The sequence below is a fragment of the Aotus nancymaae genome, unplaced genomic scaffold, assembly GCF_030222135.1.
Source record: "Aotus nancymaae isolate 86718 unplaced genomic scaffold, 86718_ANA_hifiasm-v0.15.2.pri h1tg000065l, whole genome shotgun sequence".
Taxonomy (NCBI): Eukaryota; Metazoa; Chordata; class Mammalia; order Primates; family Aotidae; genus Aotus; species Aotus nancymaae.
In genome coordinates this window covers 4,825,380-4,847,515 of record NW_026988480.1, presented here as the reverse complement: position 1 = coordinate 4,847,515, position 22,136 = coordinate 4,825,380, and the positions used below count along the sequence as shown (strand labels likewise).

General features: G+C 45.6%; 1 protein-coding gene across 3 annotated transcripts in view; it reads right to left on the bottom strand.

Moving 5' to 3' along the window:
* Nucleotides 1-21,791, bottom strand: part of DDC (dopa decarboxylase) — a 90,827-nt gene extending 69,036 nt beyond the window's left edge. Inside the window, exons 1-2 of one of the 3 annotated variants that reach the window (XM_012458895.3) lie at nt 21,616-21,791; nt 42-270 (exon numbers count right to left, since the gene is read on the bottom strand). In XM_012458895.3, coding sequence (XP_012314318.1) covers nt 42-242 — 201 coding nt within the window. In that variant the 5' untranslated portion in view covers nt 243-270; nt 21,616-21,791. Of the gene's footprint in view, nt 1-41; nt 271-17,112; nt 17,171-21,615 lie in introns of those variants that run through there. The other 2 variants (XM_021669328.2, XM_012458888.2) reach the window with 2 other exon arrangements.
* Nucleotides 21,792-22,136: the final 345 nt, after the last annotated feature.

The window sequence follows — 22,136 nt, the reverse complement described above, 5'->3', positions numbered from 1 at the left end:
GTGCTAGCCCTCCTGTTTTCTGACCTCGGGTGCACACTTACCCCTGGCATGATTATCTTCTCAATGTCGTTGATGATGTCCTCAAACGTGTCTGGCTCCTGGGGGGCAGCAGCAGGGAGCAGTGGCCGCAGGTAGCCGGGCTCCACGTCAGGGTAGACCTGGCGTCCCTCAATGCCTTCCAGGTAGTTGGCCACGTAATCCACCATCTCCTTCCCTCTCTTTCGGAATTCACTTGCATTCATGGTTCCTGGGCTCTGTCAGAAGTGAAAACTGCAAACAGAGAGAAAACGATTCAGTAAGTAAACTTTGCAAACTCTTGAAATGGAAGGTGGAGATTCTAAACAAGCCATGGGTAGGGCCACCTGGGCAGTGACCGCATACCCTGGAGACCACTTGGATCCCAAGTAAGGGAGCTTTCCCTCCACGTCTGAAGGAGGTAGAAATTGCACTGGATTTGGGACTATGGCAAAAGCTGCGTCTCCTCTTTACTGGCTATTCAACTGGTCTCTTTATTTCATTTTCTGCGTTAGTGAAATAGACTAGAAGCACACATTTATTTTATTTATTTATTTATTTATTTTCTTTCTTTCTTTCCTTTCCTTTTTTTAATTGCATTTTAGGTTTTGGGGTACATGTGAAGAACATGCAAGATTGTTGCATAGGTGCATACGTGGCAGTGTGATTTGCTGCCTTCCTCCCTTTCACCTATATGTGGCGTTTCTCCCCATGCTATCTTTTTTTTTTTTTTTTTTTTGACAAAGTCTCACTCTGTTGCCCAGGCTGGAGTGCAGTGGCGCTATCTTGGCTCACTGCTGCAACCTCTGCCTCCCAGGTTTAAGCGATTTTTGTGCCTCAGCCTCCTGAGTAGCTAGGATTACAGGCGCCCACCACCATGCCTGGATAATTTTTGTATTTTTAACAGAGACAGGGTTTTACCATGTTGGCAAGGCTGGTCTCAAACTCCTGACCTCAGGTGGTCCACCTGCCTCGGCCTCCCAAAGTGCTGGGATTACAGGCGTGAGCCACCACACCTGGCCTATTTTCATCATCTATTCCAACTTTAATGAAAACACTGGTCCAAGTCCTGCCTCTGCCCCTTACCTGCCTTTGAAAGAGACGAACTTTCCCCTTAGAGCCCCTCTCCTCATCTGGGAAATGAAGACGGTGATGCTGACCTCTCAGGAAGGTATGAAGGCACAATCACACAATATACCCAAGCCTCAGCTCAGAACCTGGGGCAGTGCACCCCCTCAAAGTTAGTCTTCTTCCCTCCTCTTGATTCCGCCACAGATGGAGCTGCACCTTTATGCCCCATCTGCTTTTCAGGACGAATGCTCTCCTCCCGCCTAGCCTAAGTCCTATGCAGGCGATTCTCCTTATTGCTGGTAGCTGTATTCTATCTACAGCAGTTGCCATGAACTCTGAATCAGTGAATACTGAACCACTTCTTCTAGGGGAAATACTGTTTCCTGAAGAGTGATCCCAACATTTTTGTCAACAAATCAATACAGAAACTTTTTATGTGTTTTTAAAAGACACCGTATTTAGCATATATTGATTCATTAACATTGGACTCACAGCCAACAGCACCATCACTCTTGACTGGGGAAGCTTCTCTAACATGTCTATTTTCTCCATAAGGCACGTCTTGTGCAGAGGATGGCTAGGCAGCACTTCTGCACCACATTTGGTGGTCATTTTAAACAGCAAAATCCCCAAGGAGAAAAAAAACATTAAAATGTGAAGGACGTGGCACTAAATAGAGAGAAGAACACATGTTTCTAGTATGAGAGCTGAAGCCAGAAGGCAGCGCGTCCGCGTGTTCTGCCTCAGCTGGGAACATGTGCATCAGGCAAGTACATTCTCCACCATGCTACACATATGCACGTCCCTCAGTGGTCTCAAAAGCACCACGAGTATTGATATTTATTGACATTGCGGGTTACACATGAATTTTAGCAAGTGGGAGAATGTGCCTATGTGGAATCTGTGAATAGGAATCAATTGTATTTTCAAAACAGGACGGTTAACAACACAAAGAAAAAGATAAGCCTAGAATCCCACCACCCGAAATTCTGGCACGTGTCCTTCTAGAATTTTTATTATATTTTATTTTGAGAGGGAGTTTCACTCTTGTTGCCCAGGCTGAAGTGCAATGGTCTGATCTCGGCTCACTGGAACCTCTGCCTCCTGGGTTCAAGAGATTCTCCTGCCTCAGCCTCCTGAGTAGTTGGGATTATAGGTGCCCATCACCACCCCAGCTAATTTTTGTATTTTTAGTAGAGACGGGGTTTTACTATGTTGGTCAGGCTGGTCTCAAACTCCTGACCTCAGGTGATCTGCCCACCAGGGCATCTCAAAGTGCTGGGATTACAGGCATGAGCCGTCACTCCTGGCCTCTAGAATATTTTCTATTTGTGAGAGACAACTGCATGCTAACCAAGGGATACATTTTCAAATCCCTTTCATACTCTAAAGTTGTATAATTTAAGACAGATTTTCCCCTGGGAGTAAAGTGCTTAGGGTGACTCTAAATTCACTGTTATTAGCAATGCTGATGACCTTAATATCAGCTTTCCAGAAGTTCTCCATTTCCCCCATTGCCCAAACTGGGACTTTTTGACAATTTTTGTGAGGTTAAAAGTGGTAAAGAAAAATTGTTCTCCAGACACTTGTTAAAAGTGACAAGACGGATTTTACCCAAGACCACTGCAGTAAGGATAGAGTGTTACAAAAGGGGAGGGACTGAGCTCAACTCCAAAAACAAGAGGGCACAGAGGGACTTACAGTCAACGGGCAGATGAGAAATCCATGGGTGGAAAATTACTAAGACGAACTTGGGTAAGTATCAAGGGTGGAGGGGAAAAACGAACTCTGATTAGATACAAAAGCTGGAAACACATGGGCTTGATTAACATCAAGAGCGTGCTCAGCAGGTGAAGGAGGAGACTTGGCTAAGCTCTTCCCTCTTGGGGCAGAGGAGCTTGGCTGAAGGGTGGTCAAGGTCCTTTGACAAAGGTAAACCTGCTTGAATGTGGTTTTCCTTCCATTGACATTCTCTCAAACACTTTTATTTCCGTGTTCTCTGCTAGATGAACGGTTACAGCGGTTTTTATGGTATTTCAAGACTTATTAGATCCAGCCCCCATATTAAGGCTATTGGTTGAGGACGCATTTCTCAGCTAGTGAGTGCTTGAGTGACAGTGATTGAGATGTAAGATTAGACTCTAAATTATAGCAACAGCGAATGCCAAACTAACAAGCATGAGAAAAACCACAATGAATGAAGTTCTGTTGCATCTCTGTGCTTCTTAAGCCAAGGACCAAGGAGCGTCCTGTTCACCAGCAAAATATCATGGCCACATGCTACTTTAATCTTTAGTTTAAAGTGACTGTTTATTTTAAATTTTGCACGTACAGTGAAACTTGGTTTTACCTCAAGTGGAAGTATTTCAAATTAATATGACTCAGGTTTTTAAGCCAAACAGTATCACGCTGCAAATCTTTTTGCTAGCTTGTTTTTCTTCACTAATTTCTAAGTACGTGATGTTAAAGGTAGTAAAGAAAAGTAAATTTCTCGTGTTGATAAATACTTTTCTTTTTTCTTTTTCTTTTTTTTTATATTGTCATCCATTGACCATTTTATTTTTATTGTACTTTAGGTTCTGGGGTACATGTGCAGATCATGCAGGATTGTTGTATACGTACATACATGGCAAGGTGGTTTGCTGCCTTCATCCTCTCATCACCTATATCTGGTATTTCTCCCCACGTTATCCCTCCCCACCCTCCCCACCCCCTGCTGTCCCTCCCCTAGCCCCCGAAACTGACCTCAGTGTGTAATGCTCCCCTCCCTGTGTCCACGTGTTCTTAGTGTTCAACACTCGCCTATGAGTGAGAACATGCGGTGTTTGGTTTTCTGTTCTTGTGTCAGTTTGCTGAGAATGATGGTTTCCAGATTCATTCATGTCCCTATGAAGTACACGAACTCAACATTTTCTATGGCTGCATAGTATTCCATGGTGTATATGTGCCACATTTTCATTATCCAGTCTATTGTTGATAGACATTTGGGTTGGTACCAAGTCTTTGCTATTATAAACAGTGCCACAATGAACATACCTGTGCATATGTCTTTATAATAGAACAATTTATAATTCTTTGGGTATATACCCAGTAATGGGATTGGTGGGTCAAATGGAATTTCTATTTCTAGGTCCTTGAGGAATTGCCACACTGTCTTCCACAATGGTTGCACTAATTTACACTCCCACCAACAGTATAAAAGTGTTCCTATTTCTCCACACCCTCTCCAGCATCTGTCTCTTGACTTTTTAATGATCACCATTCTAACTGGCATGAGATGGTATCTCAATGTGGTTTTGATTTGCATTTCTCTAATAATCAGTGATGATGAGCATTTTTTCATATGTTTGTTGGCCTCATAGATGTCTTCTTTTGAAAAGTGGCTGTTCATATCTTTCACCCACATTTGAATGGGTTTGTTTGTTTGTTTTTTCTCGTAAACCTGTTTTAGTTCTTTGTAGATTCTGGATATTAGCCCTTTGTCAGATGGATAGATTGCAAAAATCTTTTCCCATTCTATTGGTTGCTGGTTTGCTCTAATGATTGTTTGCTTTGCTGTACAGAAGCTCTGGAGTTTAATTACATCCCGTTTGTCTATTTTGGCTTTTGTTGAAGGTGGGTAATAACAAACTTCTCTGAGTTAAAGGAGCATGTTCTAACACAATGCACAGAAACTAAAAACCTTGAAAAAAGGTTAGACAAAACGCTAACTAGAATAACCAGCTTAGAGAAGAACATAAACAACTTGATGGAGGTGAAAAGCCCAGCATGAGAACTTCGTGAAGCATACACAAGTTTCAATAGCTGAATAGATCAAGCAGCAGAAAGGATGTCTTTTTTTTTTTTTTTTTTTTTTTGAGAAAGAGTCTTGCTCTGTCACCCAGGCTAGAGTGCAGTGGTGCGATCTTGGCTCACTGCAACCTCTGCCTCCCAGGTTCAAGTGATTCCCCTGCCTCAGCCTCCCGAGTAGCTGGAACTACAGGGCATGGTGGTGCACATCCTGATATATATATATTTGTATTTTTAGTAGGGACAGGGTTTTGCCATGTTGGCCAGCCTGGTCTTGAACTCCTGATCTCAAGTGATCTGCATGCCTCAGCCTCCCAAAGTGCAGGGATTCCAGGCATGAGCCACCGTACCTGGCTGATAAATACGTTTCTATTGTGTGATTTCTCAGAAGTATTTCACAATGTGAATGTGCCATATTCACAACATGTACCTCTGTTGTTGAACATTCATATTATTTCCAATTTTCACCCACATAGTGGGAAGCATTGGTGTATCTCAGTAGCCAACACTCCAAGACCGAGAGCCAAAGAAAGGACTGTGAGTCAGACCCTGATTCTACATATTAGCTATTGTAATCACATGTATTAGCTATTATAATAGCGTGTATTAGCTGTAGAACCAGCGTAAATTGCTGCTACGCTAAACCTCATTTTCTTTAACTGGGAACACAAATCATGACAACAATAGTATAGGTACACCCTGTTTTATTGCATTTTTTACAAATAGAAGGTTTGTGGGAACCCTGAATCCAGCAACTTGTTTCCAACAACATGTGCTCACTCGATGTCTCTGTGTTACATTTTAGAGATTTTTGTAATATTTCAAACCATTTCATTATTATTAATCTGTTATAGTGATCTATGGTCAGAAATCTTAGTGTTACTATTGTGATTGTTTTGGGACAGCATGGACCACACCCACATTATGGTCAACTTAATAAATTTGTGTGTCTGACTGCACCACTGACCCATTATTCTCCTGTCTTTCTTCCTTTTCTTGGGCCTCCCTGTTCTCTGAGATGTGGCAATATTGAAATTAGGTCAGTTAATAACCCTGAATTGGCCTCTAAGTGTTCAGGTGACAGGAAGACTAGGTAGTATGTCTCTCGCTTTAAATCAAAAACTAGAAATGATTCAGCTTTGTGAGGAAGGCATGTTAAATGTTGAGTTAGGTCAAAAATGAGGCCTCTTGCCCCAGACAGTTATCCAGGATGTGAAAGCAAAGGAAAAGTTCTTGAAGGAAATTAGAAGTGCTACTCCAGTCAGCCCATGAATGCTAGGAAAAATAGACTTATTTCTGATATGGAGAATGTTTTGGTGGTCTGGATTGAAGATCAAACCAGACATGACATTTCTTTAAGCCAAAGCCCAATCCAGAGCAAGTTCTTAATTGTCTTCAATTCTATGAAGACTGAGAGAGGTGAGAAAGTTGCAGAAAAAAAAGTCTGAAGTTAGCAGACTTTGGTTCATGAGGTTTATGGAAAGAAGCTGTCTCCATTACAAAAAAGTGCAAGGTGAAACAGCAAAAGCCAATGGAGAAGCCACAGCAAGTTATCCAGAAGATCTAGCAAAGATAACCCATGAAGGTGGCTACAGTAAACAACAGATCTTCAATGTAGACAGCATAGCCTTCTGTTGGAAGAAGATGCCCTCTTGGGCTTTCATAGCCAGAGAGGAGAAGTCAGTGCCTGACATCAAAGCTTCAAAGCACAGGCTATCTCTCATTAGGGGATAACACAGCTGGTGACTTTAAGTTGCAGCCTGTGCTTACTTACCATTCTGAAAATTATAGGGCCCTTAAAAACTATGCCAAATCTATTCTGCTTGTGCTTTATAAATGGAACAACAAAGCCTAGATGACAGCACATCTGTTTACAGAATGGTTTACTGAATATTTGAAGACTGTTGTTGAGACTTACTTCTCAGAAGGAAAGATTCCTTTCAAAAATATTACTGCTCATTGACAATGCACCTGGTCACTCAAGAGCTCTGAAGGAGATGTACAAGGAGATGAATATTGTTTTCATTCCTGCTAACACAACATCCATTCTGCAGTCCATCGATCAAAGAGTAATTTCAACTTTCAAGTCTTATTAAGAAATGCATTTCATAAGGCTACATCTGCCATAGATAGTGATTCCTCTGATGAACTTCAGCAAAGTAAATTGAAAATCTTTTGGAAAGAATTTACTAATCTAGATGCCATTAAGAACATTTGTGATTCATGGGAAGAGGTCTCCCAATAGGGAATGTTCAAGAATGCTCATTTCACCATACAATCACTGGGACTGAATGTTCATTTTAAGTTTAACCAACCTTATAAGCATTAATGATTCTGTTGTAATTTTTTTTTTTTTTTTTTGAGACAGGGTCTCACTCTATCACCCAGGCTGGAGTGCAGTGGTGTCATCTTGGCTCAGTGCAACCTCCACCTCCTGGGTTCAAGCAATTATCCAGCCTCAACCTCCCAAGTAGCTGGGATTACAGGTGCATGCCACCAACAGGGTTTCACTATGTTGGCCAGACTGGTCTCTAACTCCTTACCTCAAGTGTTCCACCCGCCTCGGCCTCCCAAAATACTAGGATTACAGGTGTGAGCCACTGTGCCTGGCCCCATTGTGCTTTGATTAATGAAATTGAATAGCTTTTTTGTGTGTTTCTTTGCCATTTGGATTTTTTAAAATGAATTTCTTGCTCACTGCATTTTTTTCCACTAGGGTGTTAGAGATTTCTTATTTAATTGTGAGAGTTCTAATATACTAATACTTCTACTCTTACGTCTGTGAAATGTTTTGCGGGCATTTTTCTCATTTTTATTGGACCCAATTTGCTTATAATTCTATTCTGATCTATAAGAATTTTAATTTTTATGTAGTGAAATCTCATAATCTTTTCTTCAGGACTTGAATGATCTGGCACATGACTATTGGCAATGCCTTTTGAAGCAAATATTCTAGCTATATCTATTTGCCCTCCTGGGAGGCCACATACATGAGGCAGCAAGCTGAAGACTCAAAAGGGGTAGCTGGGCAATGTTCAGAAAGATGCTCAGCTTCTGGGGGTACCAGCTTTAAGCCAAGCACCAGGCTAAAGCACGTGTCTCTGGAGTAAACAAACGCAGCAGGCAGACACATACAACATACACCAAAAGAAATATTCCTAGTCAAAGTGTAAAATAAGACCTGGTTCTTATTTTTTAAATTATTCTCTGTTATTTATTCACAGATTATTTCCCAGAAAGACCTTTTTAGAAGTCTCTTAGCACAAAGCCACAGAGAATCTTGTGCTCATTTTGTAGCTGTTTGATATTTTATGCTCCCAAGCTGTGTAAATATTAGCTGGAAGACTTCGCCTCTGATAAAGGCTGTGGCTTATGCCTCTCCAGACCCTTGAAACAGCTTCTGTTGACATAATCTGCGCAGTGTTCCAGCAGCTGCACACCACGCTATTCTCCACGCTATTCTCTACCCCGCACCATTGTTCACGCTGCGCTATTCTCCACGTGGCCCCTGTGGTGCATTGCCTGTGCACGGTGAGCCGGCCGCCTCCTGGACTTCTGGCTCAATGTCTTTTTGCATCAGCAACAGTCAGAGTTCATCTCCAGCCCCACATGCTTCAAGAAGAGATGGACTCCCCTGAGCTCCCTCAGACCTACTGATTGACTGGTGGGGTTATTTTGTTGTAATGCATCATTTCACGGCTACCCTTTGCTAACGGTGGGCTTCTCCAAGCAGGGTCCTCAACTTAGTTATTTTTGCATTCTCAGGACCAGTCACAGGCCCTGGACAACAGTGGGCACTGTAGGTGTTTGCTGAATGATGAAGGAATGAATTATCTTTGGTTCTCTAGACATTTTATTTCTATAATACTCTATTGGATTCTACTATCTACCTTTGAGACAGCTCAAATCACCAGCCCATCACATATCTGCCACAAGGAAGAGTCACAGGAGACACTAATGGTTCAGGAGCCACAGCCCCTCCCACCACTGAGTCCTGATTGCTTCTACCTGTGCCATCTCCTGTCTCAGTCCCTGCCCAGCATCTAGCCCTCCATGCTCAGCACTTGACTAAGTGTCCCCCGGTCCAGGCACTGGGATTTCACTCCTAGGAATTCTCTGCCATAGCCACTGGAAAGAATCCAGCCCAGACCCCTCGCACCCTGGGCAGGCCCATGTGAGGGAGTGGATTCCTCACAGGCCCAGTGGTGGAGACAGCAACCATGCATTGTGGATCTGTCCATGGTCCTGCCTGTTCATGCACACAAGACATGATTTTGCCTCAAACACTGGGACACTGGAGACTTTGTTCAGCCTCTCTTGACTTTTCTATGCTGATGAAAAAAATAGGGTTAACATTTTTTACCCTATTCCAAAAAAAAAGAGCCGTAGTTTATGTCTCAGAAAACATGTATGCTTTTGGGACTGTGAGGCCCTGGCTCACTCTCCCCCTCAAGCATATATGTATAAATCCAGGCACAAAACTAATTTGGGTGATTTCCCCCTGGGTTTACTGGTTTCTTTTCTTTTTTTGTTTTTGTTTTTGTTTTTTTGAGATGGAGTCTTGCTCTGTCACCCAGGCTGGAGTGCAGTGGTGTGATCTTGGCTCACTGCAACCTCCACCTCCCAGGTTCAAGCAATTCTCCTGCCTCAGCCTCCCAAGTAGCAGGGATTACAGGCATGCCACCACGCCTGGCTAATTTTTGTATTTTTTAGTAGAGATGGGGTTTCACCATATTGGTCAGGCTGGTCTCGAACTTCTGACCTTGCGATCCACCCACCTCAGCCTCCCAAAGTGCTGGGATTACAGGCCTGAGCCACCACACCTTGCCTAACTGGTTTCTTAATGAACATAAAAATGCCTAGAAGGAGAAATGCTTCCAACAGAGACCATAAACAAGTTTCTAGCCATGAGAGCTTTTCAATAACAGGAAAACGGCTATCTAATAAACTTCCCTCAAAAAAGATCCTCTGAGTTCTTTTATTAACCCTTAAGGCTGGTTAAACAACAGGCCACTAAGAAGCTTTACATGAGCATTTTTGTCACTAGCCAAGAGGCACATGAATAATCCAAATCCGCTCACAAGTGGCCTCCTGCTACACCACCAAGTGTCAGACAGACGCGAGGTCAACGTCACCACTTTCAGTTACTCTGTGACCTTCAACCTCCACTCTTTCTAAGGCTCTCTCTCAGCCTCTGTGAAAGCAAGAATGCATGGAATTACCTCCCTCCAGTGCTCCCGGGAAGATGAATGAGATGACAGGGTGAGTGCCTGCTGCAGAGTCAGTATTCAGTAAAATGTTTTCATTAATAACGGGGGAACTGTGTGGGGGAAGAGGGGAAATATGAGGACTCTACTTTCTGTTCGACTCTCCTGTAAACCTGAAACTGTTCTGAAAGTCTATTAATTTTTTTAAGTAAAAACAAATTATTAACTGGGCAGAAGTGCCTTGTTTTGAGGCTTTTGAGGCCAGCTTCCTCAGCTCCTTCCCTCCTCCCCATCTAGGACACATTATCTTCACCCGTATTTCTCTTCCACGGGTCTCAAACCCATCTGTTTACACGCTGGAAATCCACTTTTTTGCAACTGCTGGTTCTTTCTAGCCTACAAGACTTAGGTGATGCGGACAGATTTGTCAGATTCTTTGATGAGATAATAGTCAGGGACTAGAGTCAGAGTTATGCTCAGGGCTACTTTCTGTAAAACTGCCCTTCTCAGAGACTGTGATCCCCAAAGCCAATTACTGCACATGCTTGGCCCCAGGTTCCCACAGCATTCTTCAGAAAGTCATGAAGATTCTGTGTCACTGAGGCCCTTAGCACATGAGCTGTAAAAACTGCAGAGAGAGAAACACCACAGACTTCCTTACATGGGTAAAAGCAACATAAATAGAAAGTGTTCTGGGAGGTGGCACGGTGCTGCAGGGGAGAGGTGTCGACTCTGGATCCAGACAGCTTGGCTTGTATCTTTTCTCCATGGCTTATTAACAGGGTGACCTTAAGTAACCGAGGAAGCTCAGCTAACCTCTCTGGCCACCATGATGGACTCCCATCCCTCTAATGGAGAGATGGGAGAGACTGTACTCCTGGAACCAGGATCCAGGCCAGCTGTGCAAAGCTGCCACTGAGTCAGGCTTGCTGGGAGAGCAGGCATGGAGGAGGAGGCTGAGCCAGCGTCATAAGGATGGTGGTACCTCTGCCCTCCAGCCTCTTTACTCCCATTGGTAGAACCCTTCTGCAAACCAGGTATCCTGGGCTCCTGAGAAGCATGGTCTGCGTAATTTGGAGTCAGTGGGGGAGACAGGAGATCTGTTGGAAAAGAGACCCAGGACAGGCTAATGTCTTAGCTCCCATGCTTTATTGGTAAGAGCTACTACTGTGCTCATTTTATAAGGGAGGGAGCTGGGACCCAGAGACGGGAAGGGCTATCCTAGGTGTGAAACTGGTTGAAGCAAAGCAGAGGCAGAACACCTGTTTCCTTCATCCTGTAGGCCAAAGTGTCCCTCATTATAATTGACACAATTAAGCCAGTGCACCACACACACACACATATGCACACACCCTTGCCACTGTCTTACACTGGTACCACTACTTTTATGTAAACCTGGGTGTTCTTGTTTAAATAGGCACTCTCTCATTGGTCTAGAAAATAGTTAACATTGATATAAAATTACATGCGCTAAGAACTACGTTAAGCTCTTTGCATGGTTCCTGTATTTAATCTTCGTAAGAACCTTGTCAGGATTATTACTCCCTTTAACAGATGAGAAGACCAAGGCACAGAGAGGCTGCACAACTGAACCAAGACTCTGCGCCTGTTGTAGTCAGATCACGCCACAGTTGAACTCAGGCAGTCTGGCTCCTAAAGGCACCCTAGAGAATCCCCTGGATGCAAACACAGGCAGAGAGTATCCCTAACAGCTGTAGCCAGATGCATATCAGTTGATGAAAAGAGCATGGCTTAAGTAACTTCAGGATAGAAGCTTGTAAAACCAGTTTCTCCCAGGGTGCAAGGAATGATTTCCCGAATGCCCACTGAGGGCCACAGGGCACCGCAGCTTCCACGGTGCCTTGGTTGCTTATAGATCACATTGGTTACAAATGGTAACCAGAACGAGAAAGGGCTTGGGCAGCTCTTGGCTGGAGGTGAGACATGGCCAAGCCCCCTATCTTAGTCCCTTTGGGCTGCTATAAAAGTTCTATAGACTGGGCAGTTTATAAACAACAGACAATGATTTCGTAGAGTTGTGAGGCTGGAAGTCCAAGATTAAGGCCCTGGCAGACTTGGTGTCTGGCGAGGCTTGTTTCTCATAGACATTGCTATCTCTCTATGTCCTCACATGGTGAAGGGGTGACGGGTCTCTCTAGGGTCTCTTTTTGTTGAGACGGAGTCTCGCTCTTTTGCCTAGGCTGAAGTGCAGTGGCACAATCTCGGCTCACTGCCACCACCACCTCCCGGGTTCAAGTGATTTCCAACTAATTTTTTGTATTTTTAGTACAGATGGGGTTTCACCATGTTGGCTAGGCTGGTCTTGAATTCATGAAAGCTCTGACTTCATGACCTTGTAAAAGAGACCCTAGAGGGCCAGGCGTAGTGGCTCACGCCTGTAATCCTAGCACTTTGAGAGGCCAAAGTGGGCAGATCACTTGAGGTCAGGTGATCACTTGATGCAGGTGATCACTCTGACGTCATGACCTAATCACTTCCCAAAGCTCCCCCTTCCTAATACATTGCCGGTGAGGATTTCAACATAGGAATGTTGGGAGAAACACACACGTGCACTCCATTGCCAATGCACTTGCAATCTATCTGTACCATGGCCATCATCCTGGGCACCACACAGAACCATGAAGAGAGTACAAGACAGTTACAAGGCAGATGCTCGAAGCATAGCACTTCACTCTCTACACCTATGCAAATTCAGGAGGAATCAAATCTATCATCTCAAAGGAGTTTTGGTCCAGAGAGGAACTCCTGCAAGGGCCTTTGCGCTGGGTTCTAAGTCCCACTCCATCCATCTGGCCTCCCTGGCCAGCTTGATCTGCTTTGGAAAATGAACCTGCCACAGTCAAGTGGAGCTATGCTTTCAATACTGCAATTCCACAGGACAGTCCTCCTCCTCCTCCTTCTCTTCATGGAGAGTAGAAAGAATGGAACGGTGGGTTTGCACTCAGAGAAAACAACTTGAGTCCATAGCTCTGCTGCAAGAGGCATGCAACTGCCGGCTGACGTCCTGGCCTCTCTGAGTCTGTTTCTTCACTTGTAAAATGGGGCCGCAAGCTCATGTAGGCAGAGAGCACTTTGGACTGTAAACCTGTGTCTAGCATTTATTATTATTGATGTTACAAAAGACAGGCAGATGCCTCTTCTCCTGAGGTAGCATAAGAAAAAAGGAAGAACATTTCTACAAGAAACAAAGATCAAAATGCAAAGGAAAGCCTTGCTCCTCTGCTGACACGAAAGAGGAAAGAGCTTTGTGCCGCTGTTTCTTATTCATTCCCTGTTTAATAAACAATGCTCTATCAAAGCAGATTCTTGGCCAACAATTATCCATAGAAAGGAGCCACAGAGAAATTTGTCTTGATTTTCAATTTTCCTCCCATGGAAAGATACTACTTCCACTCACATCTGTGTAACCATGCTGTGATCTAAGTTAATGCTGGCTGGAAACATTCATAACTTGAGCAACTTCAAAAGACAAAAAAAGAATGTCAAGGACATGAAATTGATTGATATTATTCCAATTTAGTCCTGACCGCAGACAATTAAAATAGTTGCAATGAGGATGTGTGTATCATTGGGGTCCTTTTTTCACTTGACATTTTTTCTGTATGCCTAATTACAATATGCACAATTTCCTTAACATAACGCTTCTATTTGCTCTTATTAAGGGCTGCTGAGCAGGGAATTTCACAATGTTCCTATGACACCACCCACCCCACTTTCCCTGTCAGCTGTTTGCTGTATGGGCAGCACTGTCATGGGTAAATGACAGTGCACTCCACCATCACCACACACATTGCAACTCTTGGGTCTGTCCCTCAAAGATATTAATTCTCCAGTGGACCTGAGACATGTGAGTTGTACAGTTCTTTTTGCACGTTGTCAATTTCTTTTTGAAAAACTAGAATGATACAGAAATATCACTCACCATCAGGCAACGAGCAGAGACACCCCATCTCTGTAAGCTTTTATCCTTCATTCAAATTTTAACTTTAAATCTTAGAGCATTCAAGTTTTATTCTTTTCATTCATGGTTGCTAGTTTTAAAAGTTTGTATGAGAACCACTAGGTAATTTGAATTTTAACATTTCTCCTTTGTTTTCATTTTATTAAAGAGTTATTTCAGAAGAAACTTTTCAGAAATCACCCCCCACTCAGAAATTTTTCCCTTATTTTTTTCTCAGTTCTCTTCCTCTTTCTCTTTTGGTCACGTCAATAGTTCGCAAGAGATCACCACCATCTGTCTTTGCTATAGGCTTGAGATGATTCAAATTACGTTCTAGTTGGTTGCTTGTTTTCATCATAGTCATAACGTCCTGTGCCCGTGATGTGTCCTGGTGTCCTGTCTATTATAAACATAGGACACCTGCACTGTGGATCTATTTCGTATGACTTGGCACCTCTCTGGGGAGTCCTGATGAGCTAGTATCATGGTAAATATTAACTTCTCAGTTCACGGTGAATGCTTCCTTATTCCTCATATTGAACAGTTGCTGGCCTGGGGCCTGGTGTTACTAAGAACCCTACACTTGAAGTGTCCCCAAGTAAAATTCTGAGAATCTGTTGAACCTTGGTTACCACATCCTATTGTCCAAGAAACCAAACAAATCAGCAGTGCCCAAGCTCCTGATAAGCTCTTGATTTGTATTATCTCACTGAACACACTCACAACCCTGCCAGGCCAGTAGAGGTACTGCTGTTTAACTTGACCACAGCCGCATAGCCAGTAAGTGCAGGAGTGGGTGCCTGGGAATCCACTTACACCTGCGCTGTCAGCTGCCTGTGTCCTCACCATGGCCAGAGATGAGACCACAGCTCTACACGGGCCTCCCACTGGGGATGGGAAAGGCAGTGTCTGCAACCCAGAGTGTGGTCCAGGGCTCCTGCCTGCTTCACTGCACACGGGAGAACAGGGGAACATGGCTTCAAGTGGGAGCGCTGAGCCCACAGACACACATCTGCCTCTACCCACCTGGGCTGATCCCAACAGAAATAGGCAGAAGCTCAACAAACTCTGCTGCCCTCCATCCCCCAAGAGAAGTGCCTCTCCCCTACTTCCTCCAAACAGAAGAAATGTTGAATAGGTGCCACATACAGGGCAGTAGTGTAAGCCCTTTACCTATATTCTCCCAAACTTCACATCGGCTCTGCAAAGTAGCAGTGTGATCCCCTCTACAGCAATGCAGAGAGGCTCCGGGAAGCATGCAGGAGGCACGGAGCTCCTCTCAGCCTGCACAGCACAGAAGTGGCTTTCACAGCTGCCTCCGCCCAGACCAGAAGATCAGGACCCTCCGCCGCCTCTTAGCACAATGGGAGTCTAACCTTTCCTACAAGGCCCTGTGCCCATTGCTGCCCCATATGCCCATGAAGCACTTCTGGGCTCCCTGAGTGTCTTCCTTCAGAAATGCCAACAAGCACCAGACAAACACAAAACATCAGAACAGAGAACACTCTGTCATCCAGGCTGGAGTACAACAGGGCGATCTTGGCTCACTGCAACCTCTGCCTCCTGGGTTCGAGCAATTCTCCTGCCTCAGCCCCCTGAGTAGCTGGGACCATAGGCACGCACCAAAATGCCCGTCTAATTTTTGTACTTTTAGTAGAGATGGGGTTTCACCATGTTGGCCAGGCTGGTCTTGAACACCCAACCTCGGGTAATCCACTCATCTCAGCCTCCCAAAGTGCTGGGATTACAGGCACAAGCCACTGTGCCCGGCCGCAGAACACCTCTTTTAAAATATCCACATAGTGTGGTTTTCCTAGAATCTTTCCCTAAACTTATTAGCCGACTCAAATTGAGTTTCTGAAAGTAAAACCTTCAGAATAATCAACATCTTGAAGAGCAGAAAACAAATGTAATTAGATCCCCCAGACTATCTCTGAATTTGTGGGGAGGGGAGTTAAAGGGGATTTATTTTAATTATTTTATTCACATTGGCTGTGTGCAGAGGTCCACCCAGTGTGTGCCCAGAAGACAAGAAGAAAAGAAACTGCTGAGAATGGCACGATTTTGTTTCCCTCAAAAACATCCAGACACCCCTTAACTTGCTCTGTGGTCATCCATCCAGGAAGCTTGTGTTCTAGCCTGGGGTCACCACAGGCTGCCGGCCAGGACTCCTGTTCCCTGAGCAAAAGGGGTCTGTTTGTCTCTGGCATCCTTGACAAACCCACAGAAGATCAGCTTTTGTGCAGCGATGTTGCCTTTTGGTGGGGAAACCGTGCTTATCTGAATGAGAAATTTTCTTCAAGGAGTCTCTGCCCTTGGAGTCTCCAAGAAAGAAACATGCTTATGGGGAGAACCCACGTCACCTGCCCAAATTTCCCTTGGAAACTGAAGAAAACAGGCCATGGAGGCCGCAGCGGGCCACTCAGCAGCATGCTCAGTGCCCTGCACTTTCCTCGCTTATTCATAATAGAGCTCTAATTTATTGAGGACCTACTGTGTGTCCGCCCCTTTATAAAACCAGACCCCGTTTTCACCACAATCTGCTGGGAAGATGCTGCTAATTAGCTCCTCTCCTTCACCTCTGAGGGAGGAAAGGCGGCTGGGGAGGTGGGTGCCTGAATGCAAACCTGGGTCTGTGAGGCTGCACCACCTCCTTTCCCACCCACCGCGTGGCCTCTGCGGGCTGTCCATGCACACGAGCCAGTCTGGAAAATAATTTCCACTCACTTGGTTACGTTGCTGTCATGGCTCTAGGAATACAGCCTAAAAAGCAACCCAAAGTTTGGGATTCTTTGCCTGACCTGTTGTTCACAGATGGCACAAAAAAGCAGCCGACCTAGGTTGGTGCCTATTTTCTTGAAAAGTTTCGGTAAACCCTGTGCCACCTGCACATACCGGATGCTCGGCTGTCCCTGTAGGCAGAGCCTCCTTCCTCCTGCCGGAGGAGAACTCAACACAGCTAGAATTAACCGGCAAACCTCCCACCCTAAGCCCCAGGGTCACGGCCATCTGGGGAGCTGGACGCGTAAGTCTGGTCCCCAAGCCATGAGTACAAAGAGCGGTACTCACAGGCAGCCGGGAGTGGCTTGCTCTCTGTCCTCTCTCTCTCCTCTCCACAGTGACAGTTAAGAGGCACAGAGGATGCAATTGCCATTTATGTAGACACAGTGTCCGCCTCCCCGAAGCCAATCAGAGCTGCCGGCTCTGCATTATTTACTGAGCAGCATCTCTCCACCCTCCCACCACCTCCTGCCCCGACTCTGCCCCCAGGGGGAGAGAGCCATCCTAGCAGGATGGAGAGGAGGAGCAGGGCCTGCAGGGGCTGGGGAGAGCCCAGGGAAAAATGAGCCCTGTATTCCCAGGCACTGTGTGGGACGCAGACTTGGGGGCAGTGCTCCTGGGATTCTCCCAGCAACTCTGAGAACCCCCAGGCTCCACACCAGGGGTAAGGAGGGTAGCATGGCATTTAGGGTACGCTCACTCTGGGCCTGCTCCTTCTGTGAGGGACTATTAGGACGCTGTGATACCCGGGAGGCTCAGGGTGCCAAGCCCACTTCCCTAGATGAGAAAGTGAAGCGAGATGCAGATTAGGTATTGAGCCACCTGCATCTCATTCAAAGTCCTGTGCTGTTACCCTTAAGCCTATCAGCATCTAATACATGGTTGGAGCTCTGTCTCTCTTCCCAGCATAAGGCAGCAACAGGGAGGAGCATCTTCCCCACCCTCACTCCCACCTCTGGTTGATGGGTGCGCTAGAAGGAGCAGGACTTCGTTTCTCCTGAAGGTGCATGTGGAGTCATGTGGAGTCATATGAAGCTAGGAAAAGGGCCTGGACTTTGCAGAGGAAAAAGGGTGGGGAACAGGGTCCACTCATGATGAGCAGCCTGCAGGTGCCTCTGCCCTGACTACACACACGTGTACACACACCATACACACTCATGCCTGCACACACGTGCATGCACATGCACATACATACACAAGAACATATGTGCATGTTTATGCACACTACACACATGCACAATAGCACATCGTACATGTATGCATACCACACACATTCTTGCACACATGCACACACACACATACCTAAATGCATGCATGCACGCACAAACACAGACCACATTCAGGGCTTGCGGCACAGTCCAGAGCTAGAAATTCCCCAAGGAGAGCCATCCGTCCTCTCACTTTAAGCAGCATCTTTTCAAAGAAGCAGTTACCCCTGTAGAGCAGAGACCCCTTGGAGCTGAGGCAGAGGCAGCAGCCTTCAAGGTAGCAGGACATGCCATGGGTACAGGGGCTGCAGGGTGGGGAACTCTCAGGTGGAACAAGTGAGGGGACCCTGGTCTCAGCCTGTGAATAAGCAGCTCTCTCCAGCAGCCATGCAGGGACCCGCAGGCAGCAGCCACATGCACAGTGGAAGCAGTAAGGAGATTAGGCCCATTTACGCACAGCGCAAGACAGGAGCTGCCCAGTCGTCACCATCCGGGGGAAACCAGAAGCCAGCAGCAGGGTGGCTCATCCTCCCAAACACTGTGAGTTCAGTCATGACTACAGGGGAGAGGCAGGTCCCAGCTATGAACATTGGAGCTCTGTGGAGGGGCGCAGTGTTAAGCTGGACAGCCAGGCACTTCTTGAGCTAAAATTTCTCTGTCCTGAGGAACACAGACCTCTCTTTCTCACCCGTGGCAATGTACCCATAAGGAAGACCCTGTTGAGGGAGGACTGACCAGGAGCTTGGGGGCTGCAGTGTGACTGAGCACAGGGCTCCCACAGGGTGAGGCTGGAGCTGCACTGCTCCCTGGGTGGGCGCCCTTCACCCTGCACACAGCTTGGGCCACACACCAGGGGGACACAGGTACGAGGAGGGGCTGGCATTTTATTATCATGTATGCATGAGTAGTACTTAATTTCTATTTTATTTTTTTTGATATATGAGTTGTTCAGTAGTTATTCAAAAAATGTCCAGATTGCCTGGCACGGTGGCTCACGCCTGTAATCCCAGCACTTTGGGAGGCCGAGGCGGGCGCATCACCTCAGGTCAGGAGTTCGAGACCACCCTGGCCAACATGGCAAAACCCCACCTCTATTAAAAATACAAAAATCAGTCAGGCATAGTGGCAGGTACTTGTAATCCCAGCTACTCGAAGGGTGAGGGAGGAGAATCACTTGAACTCGAGAGGCAGAGTTTGCAATGAGCCAAGATTGCACTACGCACTCCAGCCTGGACAGCAGAGAGAGACTCTGTCTCAAAAGAAAAAAAAATTATCCAGACATACATAGCAATATTTGCTCATTTTAAAATTGAATTCTAATTTAATTAATTGGATTGAATTTTGGTCAGAGAACACGTTGGTGTGAGAGCAATTCTCTGACAGATGTTGACAATTTACATTATGCCCTGATACTGCCTCAGATTTTGTAAATATTTCAGGTGCACTTGGGAAGAAAGCGTATTTTCTTATTTTTAGGTACAGGATTCCATATATGTCCAATAAAGCAAGATTATTACTTTTGTTTTTGAAATTTTCTAAAGAATTACTAATGTTTTGTTTGCTAAATATATCATGCAGTTTATTATAATTGGTAAAAATGGTCAATTTGTTGATTTTCATAGTTGAACCAAGATATTTTTTATATGTTTAAGGCTCTATACATTTTTGGAACTGTAATATATTCCTGGTGGGGTCAAACTTTTATAATTTTATTTTATTAGTAGTATTATTATTTCATGAGATAGGGTCTCTGTCACCCAGGCTGAAGTGCAGTGACTTGATCTCCACTCACCACAACCTTGCCTCCCAGGTTCAAGTGATTCTCCTGCTTCAGCCTCCTAAGTAGCTGAGACTACAGGCGGATGCCACCATGCCTGGCTTATTTTTACATTTTTAGTAGAGATGAGGTCTCACCATGTTGCCCAGGCTGGTCTCAAAGTCCTGAGCTCAAGTGATCTGCCCACCTTAGCCTTCCAAAATGCTGGGATTATAGATGTGAGCCACAGCACCCCGCCCTCATTTTATATAATTAATTAATTAATTAATTGAGTTGATTACTCAATTGACCTTGTTAAAATGTGAAAACTCTGCTCTTCTTCCACAGTTGTGCCTGCATTCAACATTCTTGAGCTTCTCCCCTTTCTTAGAGACCAGGGAGGCATGAAGTTCAGGAGTGGCACTGTAGGCAGATGGTTGTGTCTCTTCAAACTTATTTAGCAATTTTTAAGAGTCTGAAAATATTAAGCTGTACCAACATTTCCCTGGTTTCAAAATATATCACGTATCTGCTTTCTCTGTGGGTCATCTTTTTTTTTTTTTTTTTTTTTTAGAGATGGAGTCTCACACTGTTGCCTGGACTGGAGTTCAGTGGCTGGTTCTCGGCTCACCACAACTTCTGCCTCCCAGGTTCAAGCGATTCTCCTTGCCTCAGCCTCCCAAGTAGCTGGGATTACAGGCACCTGCCACCAGGCCCAGGTAATTTCTTTTGTATTTTTAGTAGAGAAGGGGTTTCGCTATGTTGCCCAGGCTGGTCTCAAACCCCTCACCTTGTGATCCGCCTGCCTCGGCCTCCCAAAGTGCTGGGATTACAGGCGTGAGTCACTGCGCCCAGCCCAGGGTCACCTTTACTCTGCACCTCATCCAGAGAAGCACAGAGAGCAAGGCCGAATGCTGGAGGGACTTACCCCAGCTGTGGGACCAGCACTTGTCACCCTGGAATGACACACTGGATTGCTTGGCTGCCGGACAGCACCAAGTGCAGACGGGCTTCGTTCACGTTTCATCTCCACCAGCTGCAAGACCTTGTGCCATCTTCCTTCCCAACTCTGGCTATTTGGTTACTTGTGAAATGGGGATGGTACTGGAGGTGAAGAACATGAACCTTCTTCTAGACAGAGCCCAGCGCAAACTGACCACTCAGAAGTGATGGTTTTAACTCACGCGTGATAGAGAGCAACAATTTCTTTGCAAGACTGATGTATTCAGATGGGAATTGTACTCAGCATAGCAAGTTGGTGGGAAAGATCTAATTCTCCTCACATCACACTGCATAGGTAGACGTCAAATTGACCTCTAAGGAGACCGTACCATCCACCATAAGGAGAGAGCGCTCACGAAGCCTCAGAGGTTAGGAAGGTAAGGGCAGAGTTCACATTGATTAATCACCTCCATAAAACTATGGGATTTAATCCTCACAAGGTAGATACTATGAAAATCCTCATTTACAGAAGAAACAGAAGCTCGGGGGAATAAAATACCCACCACTACCCCTGGCGGTGCGTGTGAAAAGCAGAACCACGTCTGGCCTGCGTTTGCTGCTGAGCCACAGTCATGAAATCATTCCCAGTGCCTCATCAGACATGTGTCACTGGAGTGACTGTGTGCATGGGGAGCAACCGAGTGCACCGTCCCCACAGAACAAAAGCCCCTGCCAGCCTGCGGCAGGAGAGAAAGCACCGCGCAAGGTCCGTCCACCGAGTTAAGCTTTAAGCAAATATTCAGTAACATGAGGCCAGAGAGTCAAGGCACAGTGTTGCTGTTTCCCCCCACTACCATCTGAGTAGGTATAAAACCAGAGACTTACACACCCGGAATGTGAATTCCTCATAGGGCTACTCTCCCTGATGGGATTCTCCAGCTTCGGGGACTGAGGGGGATGTGGAGAAGCCGCTGAGGCACTCGGCGCTGAGGCAGTCACTCTTCTTGAAACTCTAAGCCACACGTTTCCCTCCTCTTGCATTTCCAGACTCATGTGCCAGTTAAACATTAATTCCTGATGGTGACAAAGGTCAAAGAGATCTTGAGAAATAGCTCTCCTCTGAAAATCCTGAGAGCACAGTCTGAAGAGACTGTTTCATCCCCAATCCTGGAAGCTTGGATCTTTCTTATGCAATTCTACATACATCCCGCCGTTTACTAAGCAGCCCTGATTTCAACTTTGCAGCCCATTAGGTCATCTGATATGCTCCAGCCCTGCATGAGGTGATGCCTGCATTGCACACAGCCTCCTGCTGCCCCAAAGTTAGCCCGTACTTCCTGGTGTGGCACTCAGCAATATGGGCAAGATTTCCAGGTTCAGATATCAGCAGAACCCAGGAACTCACC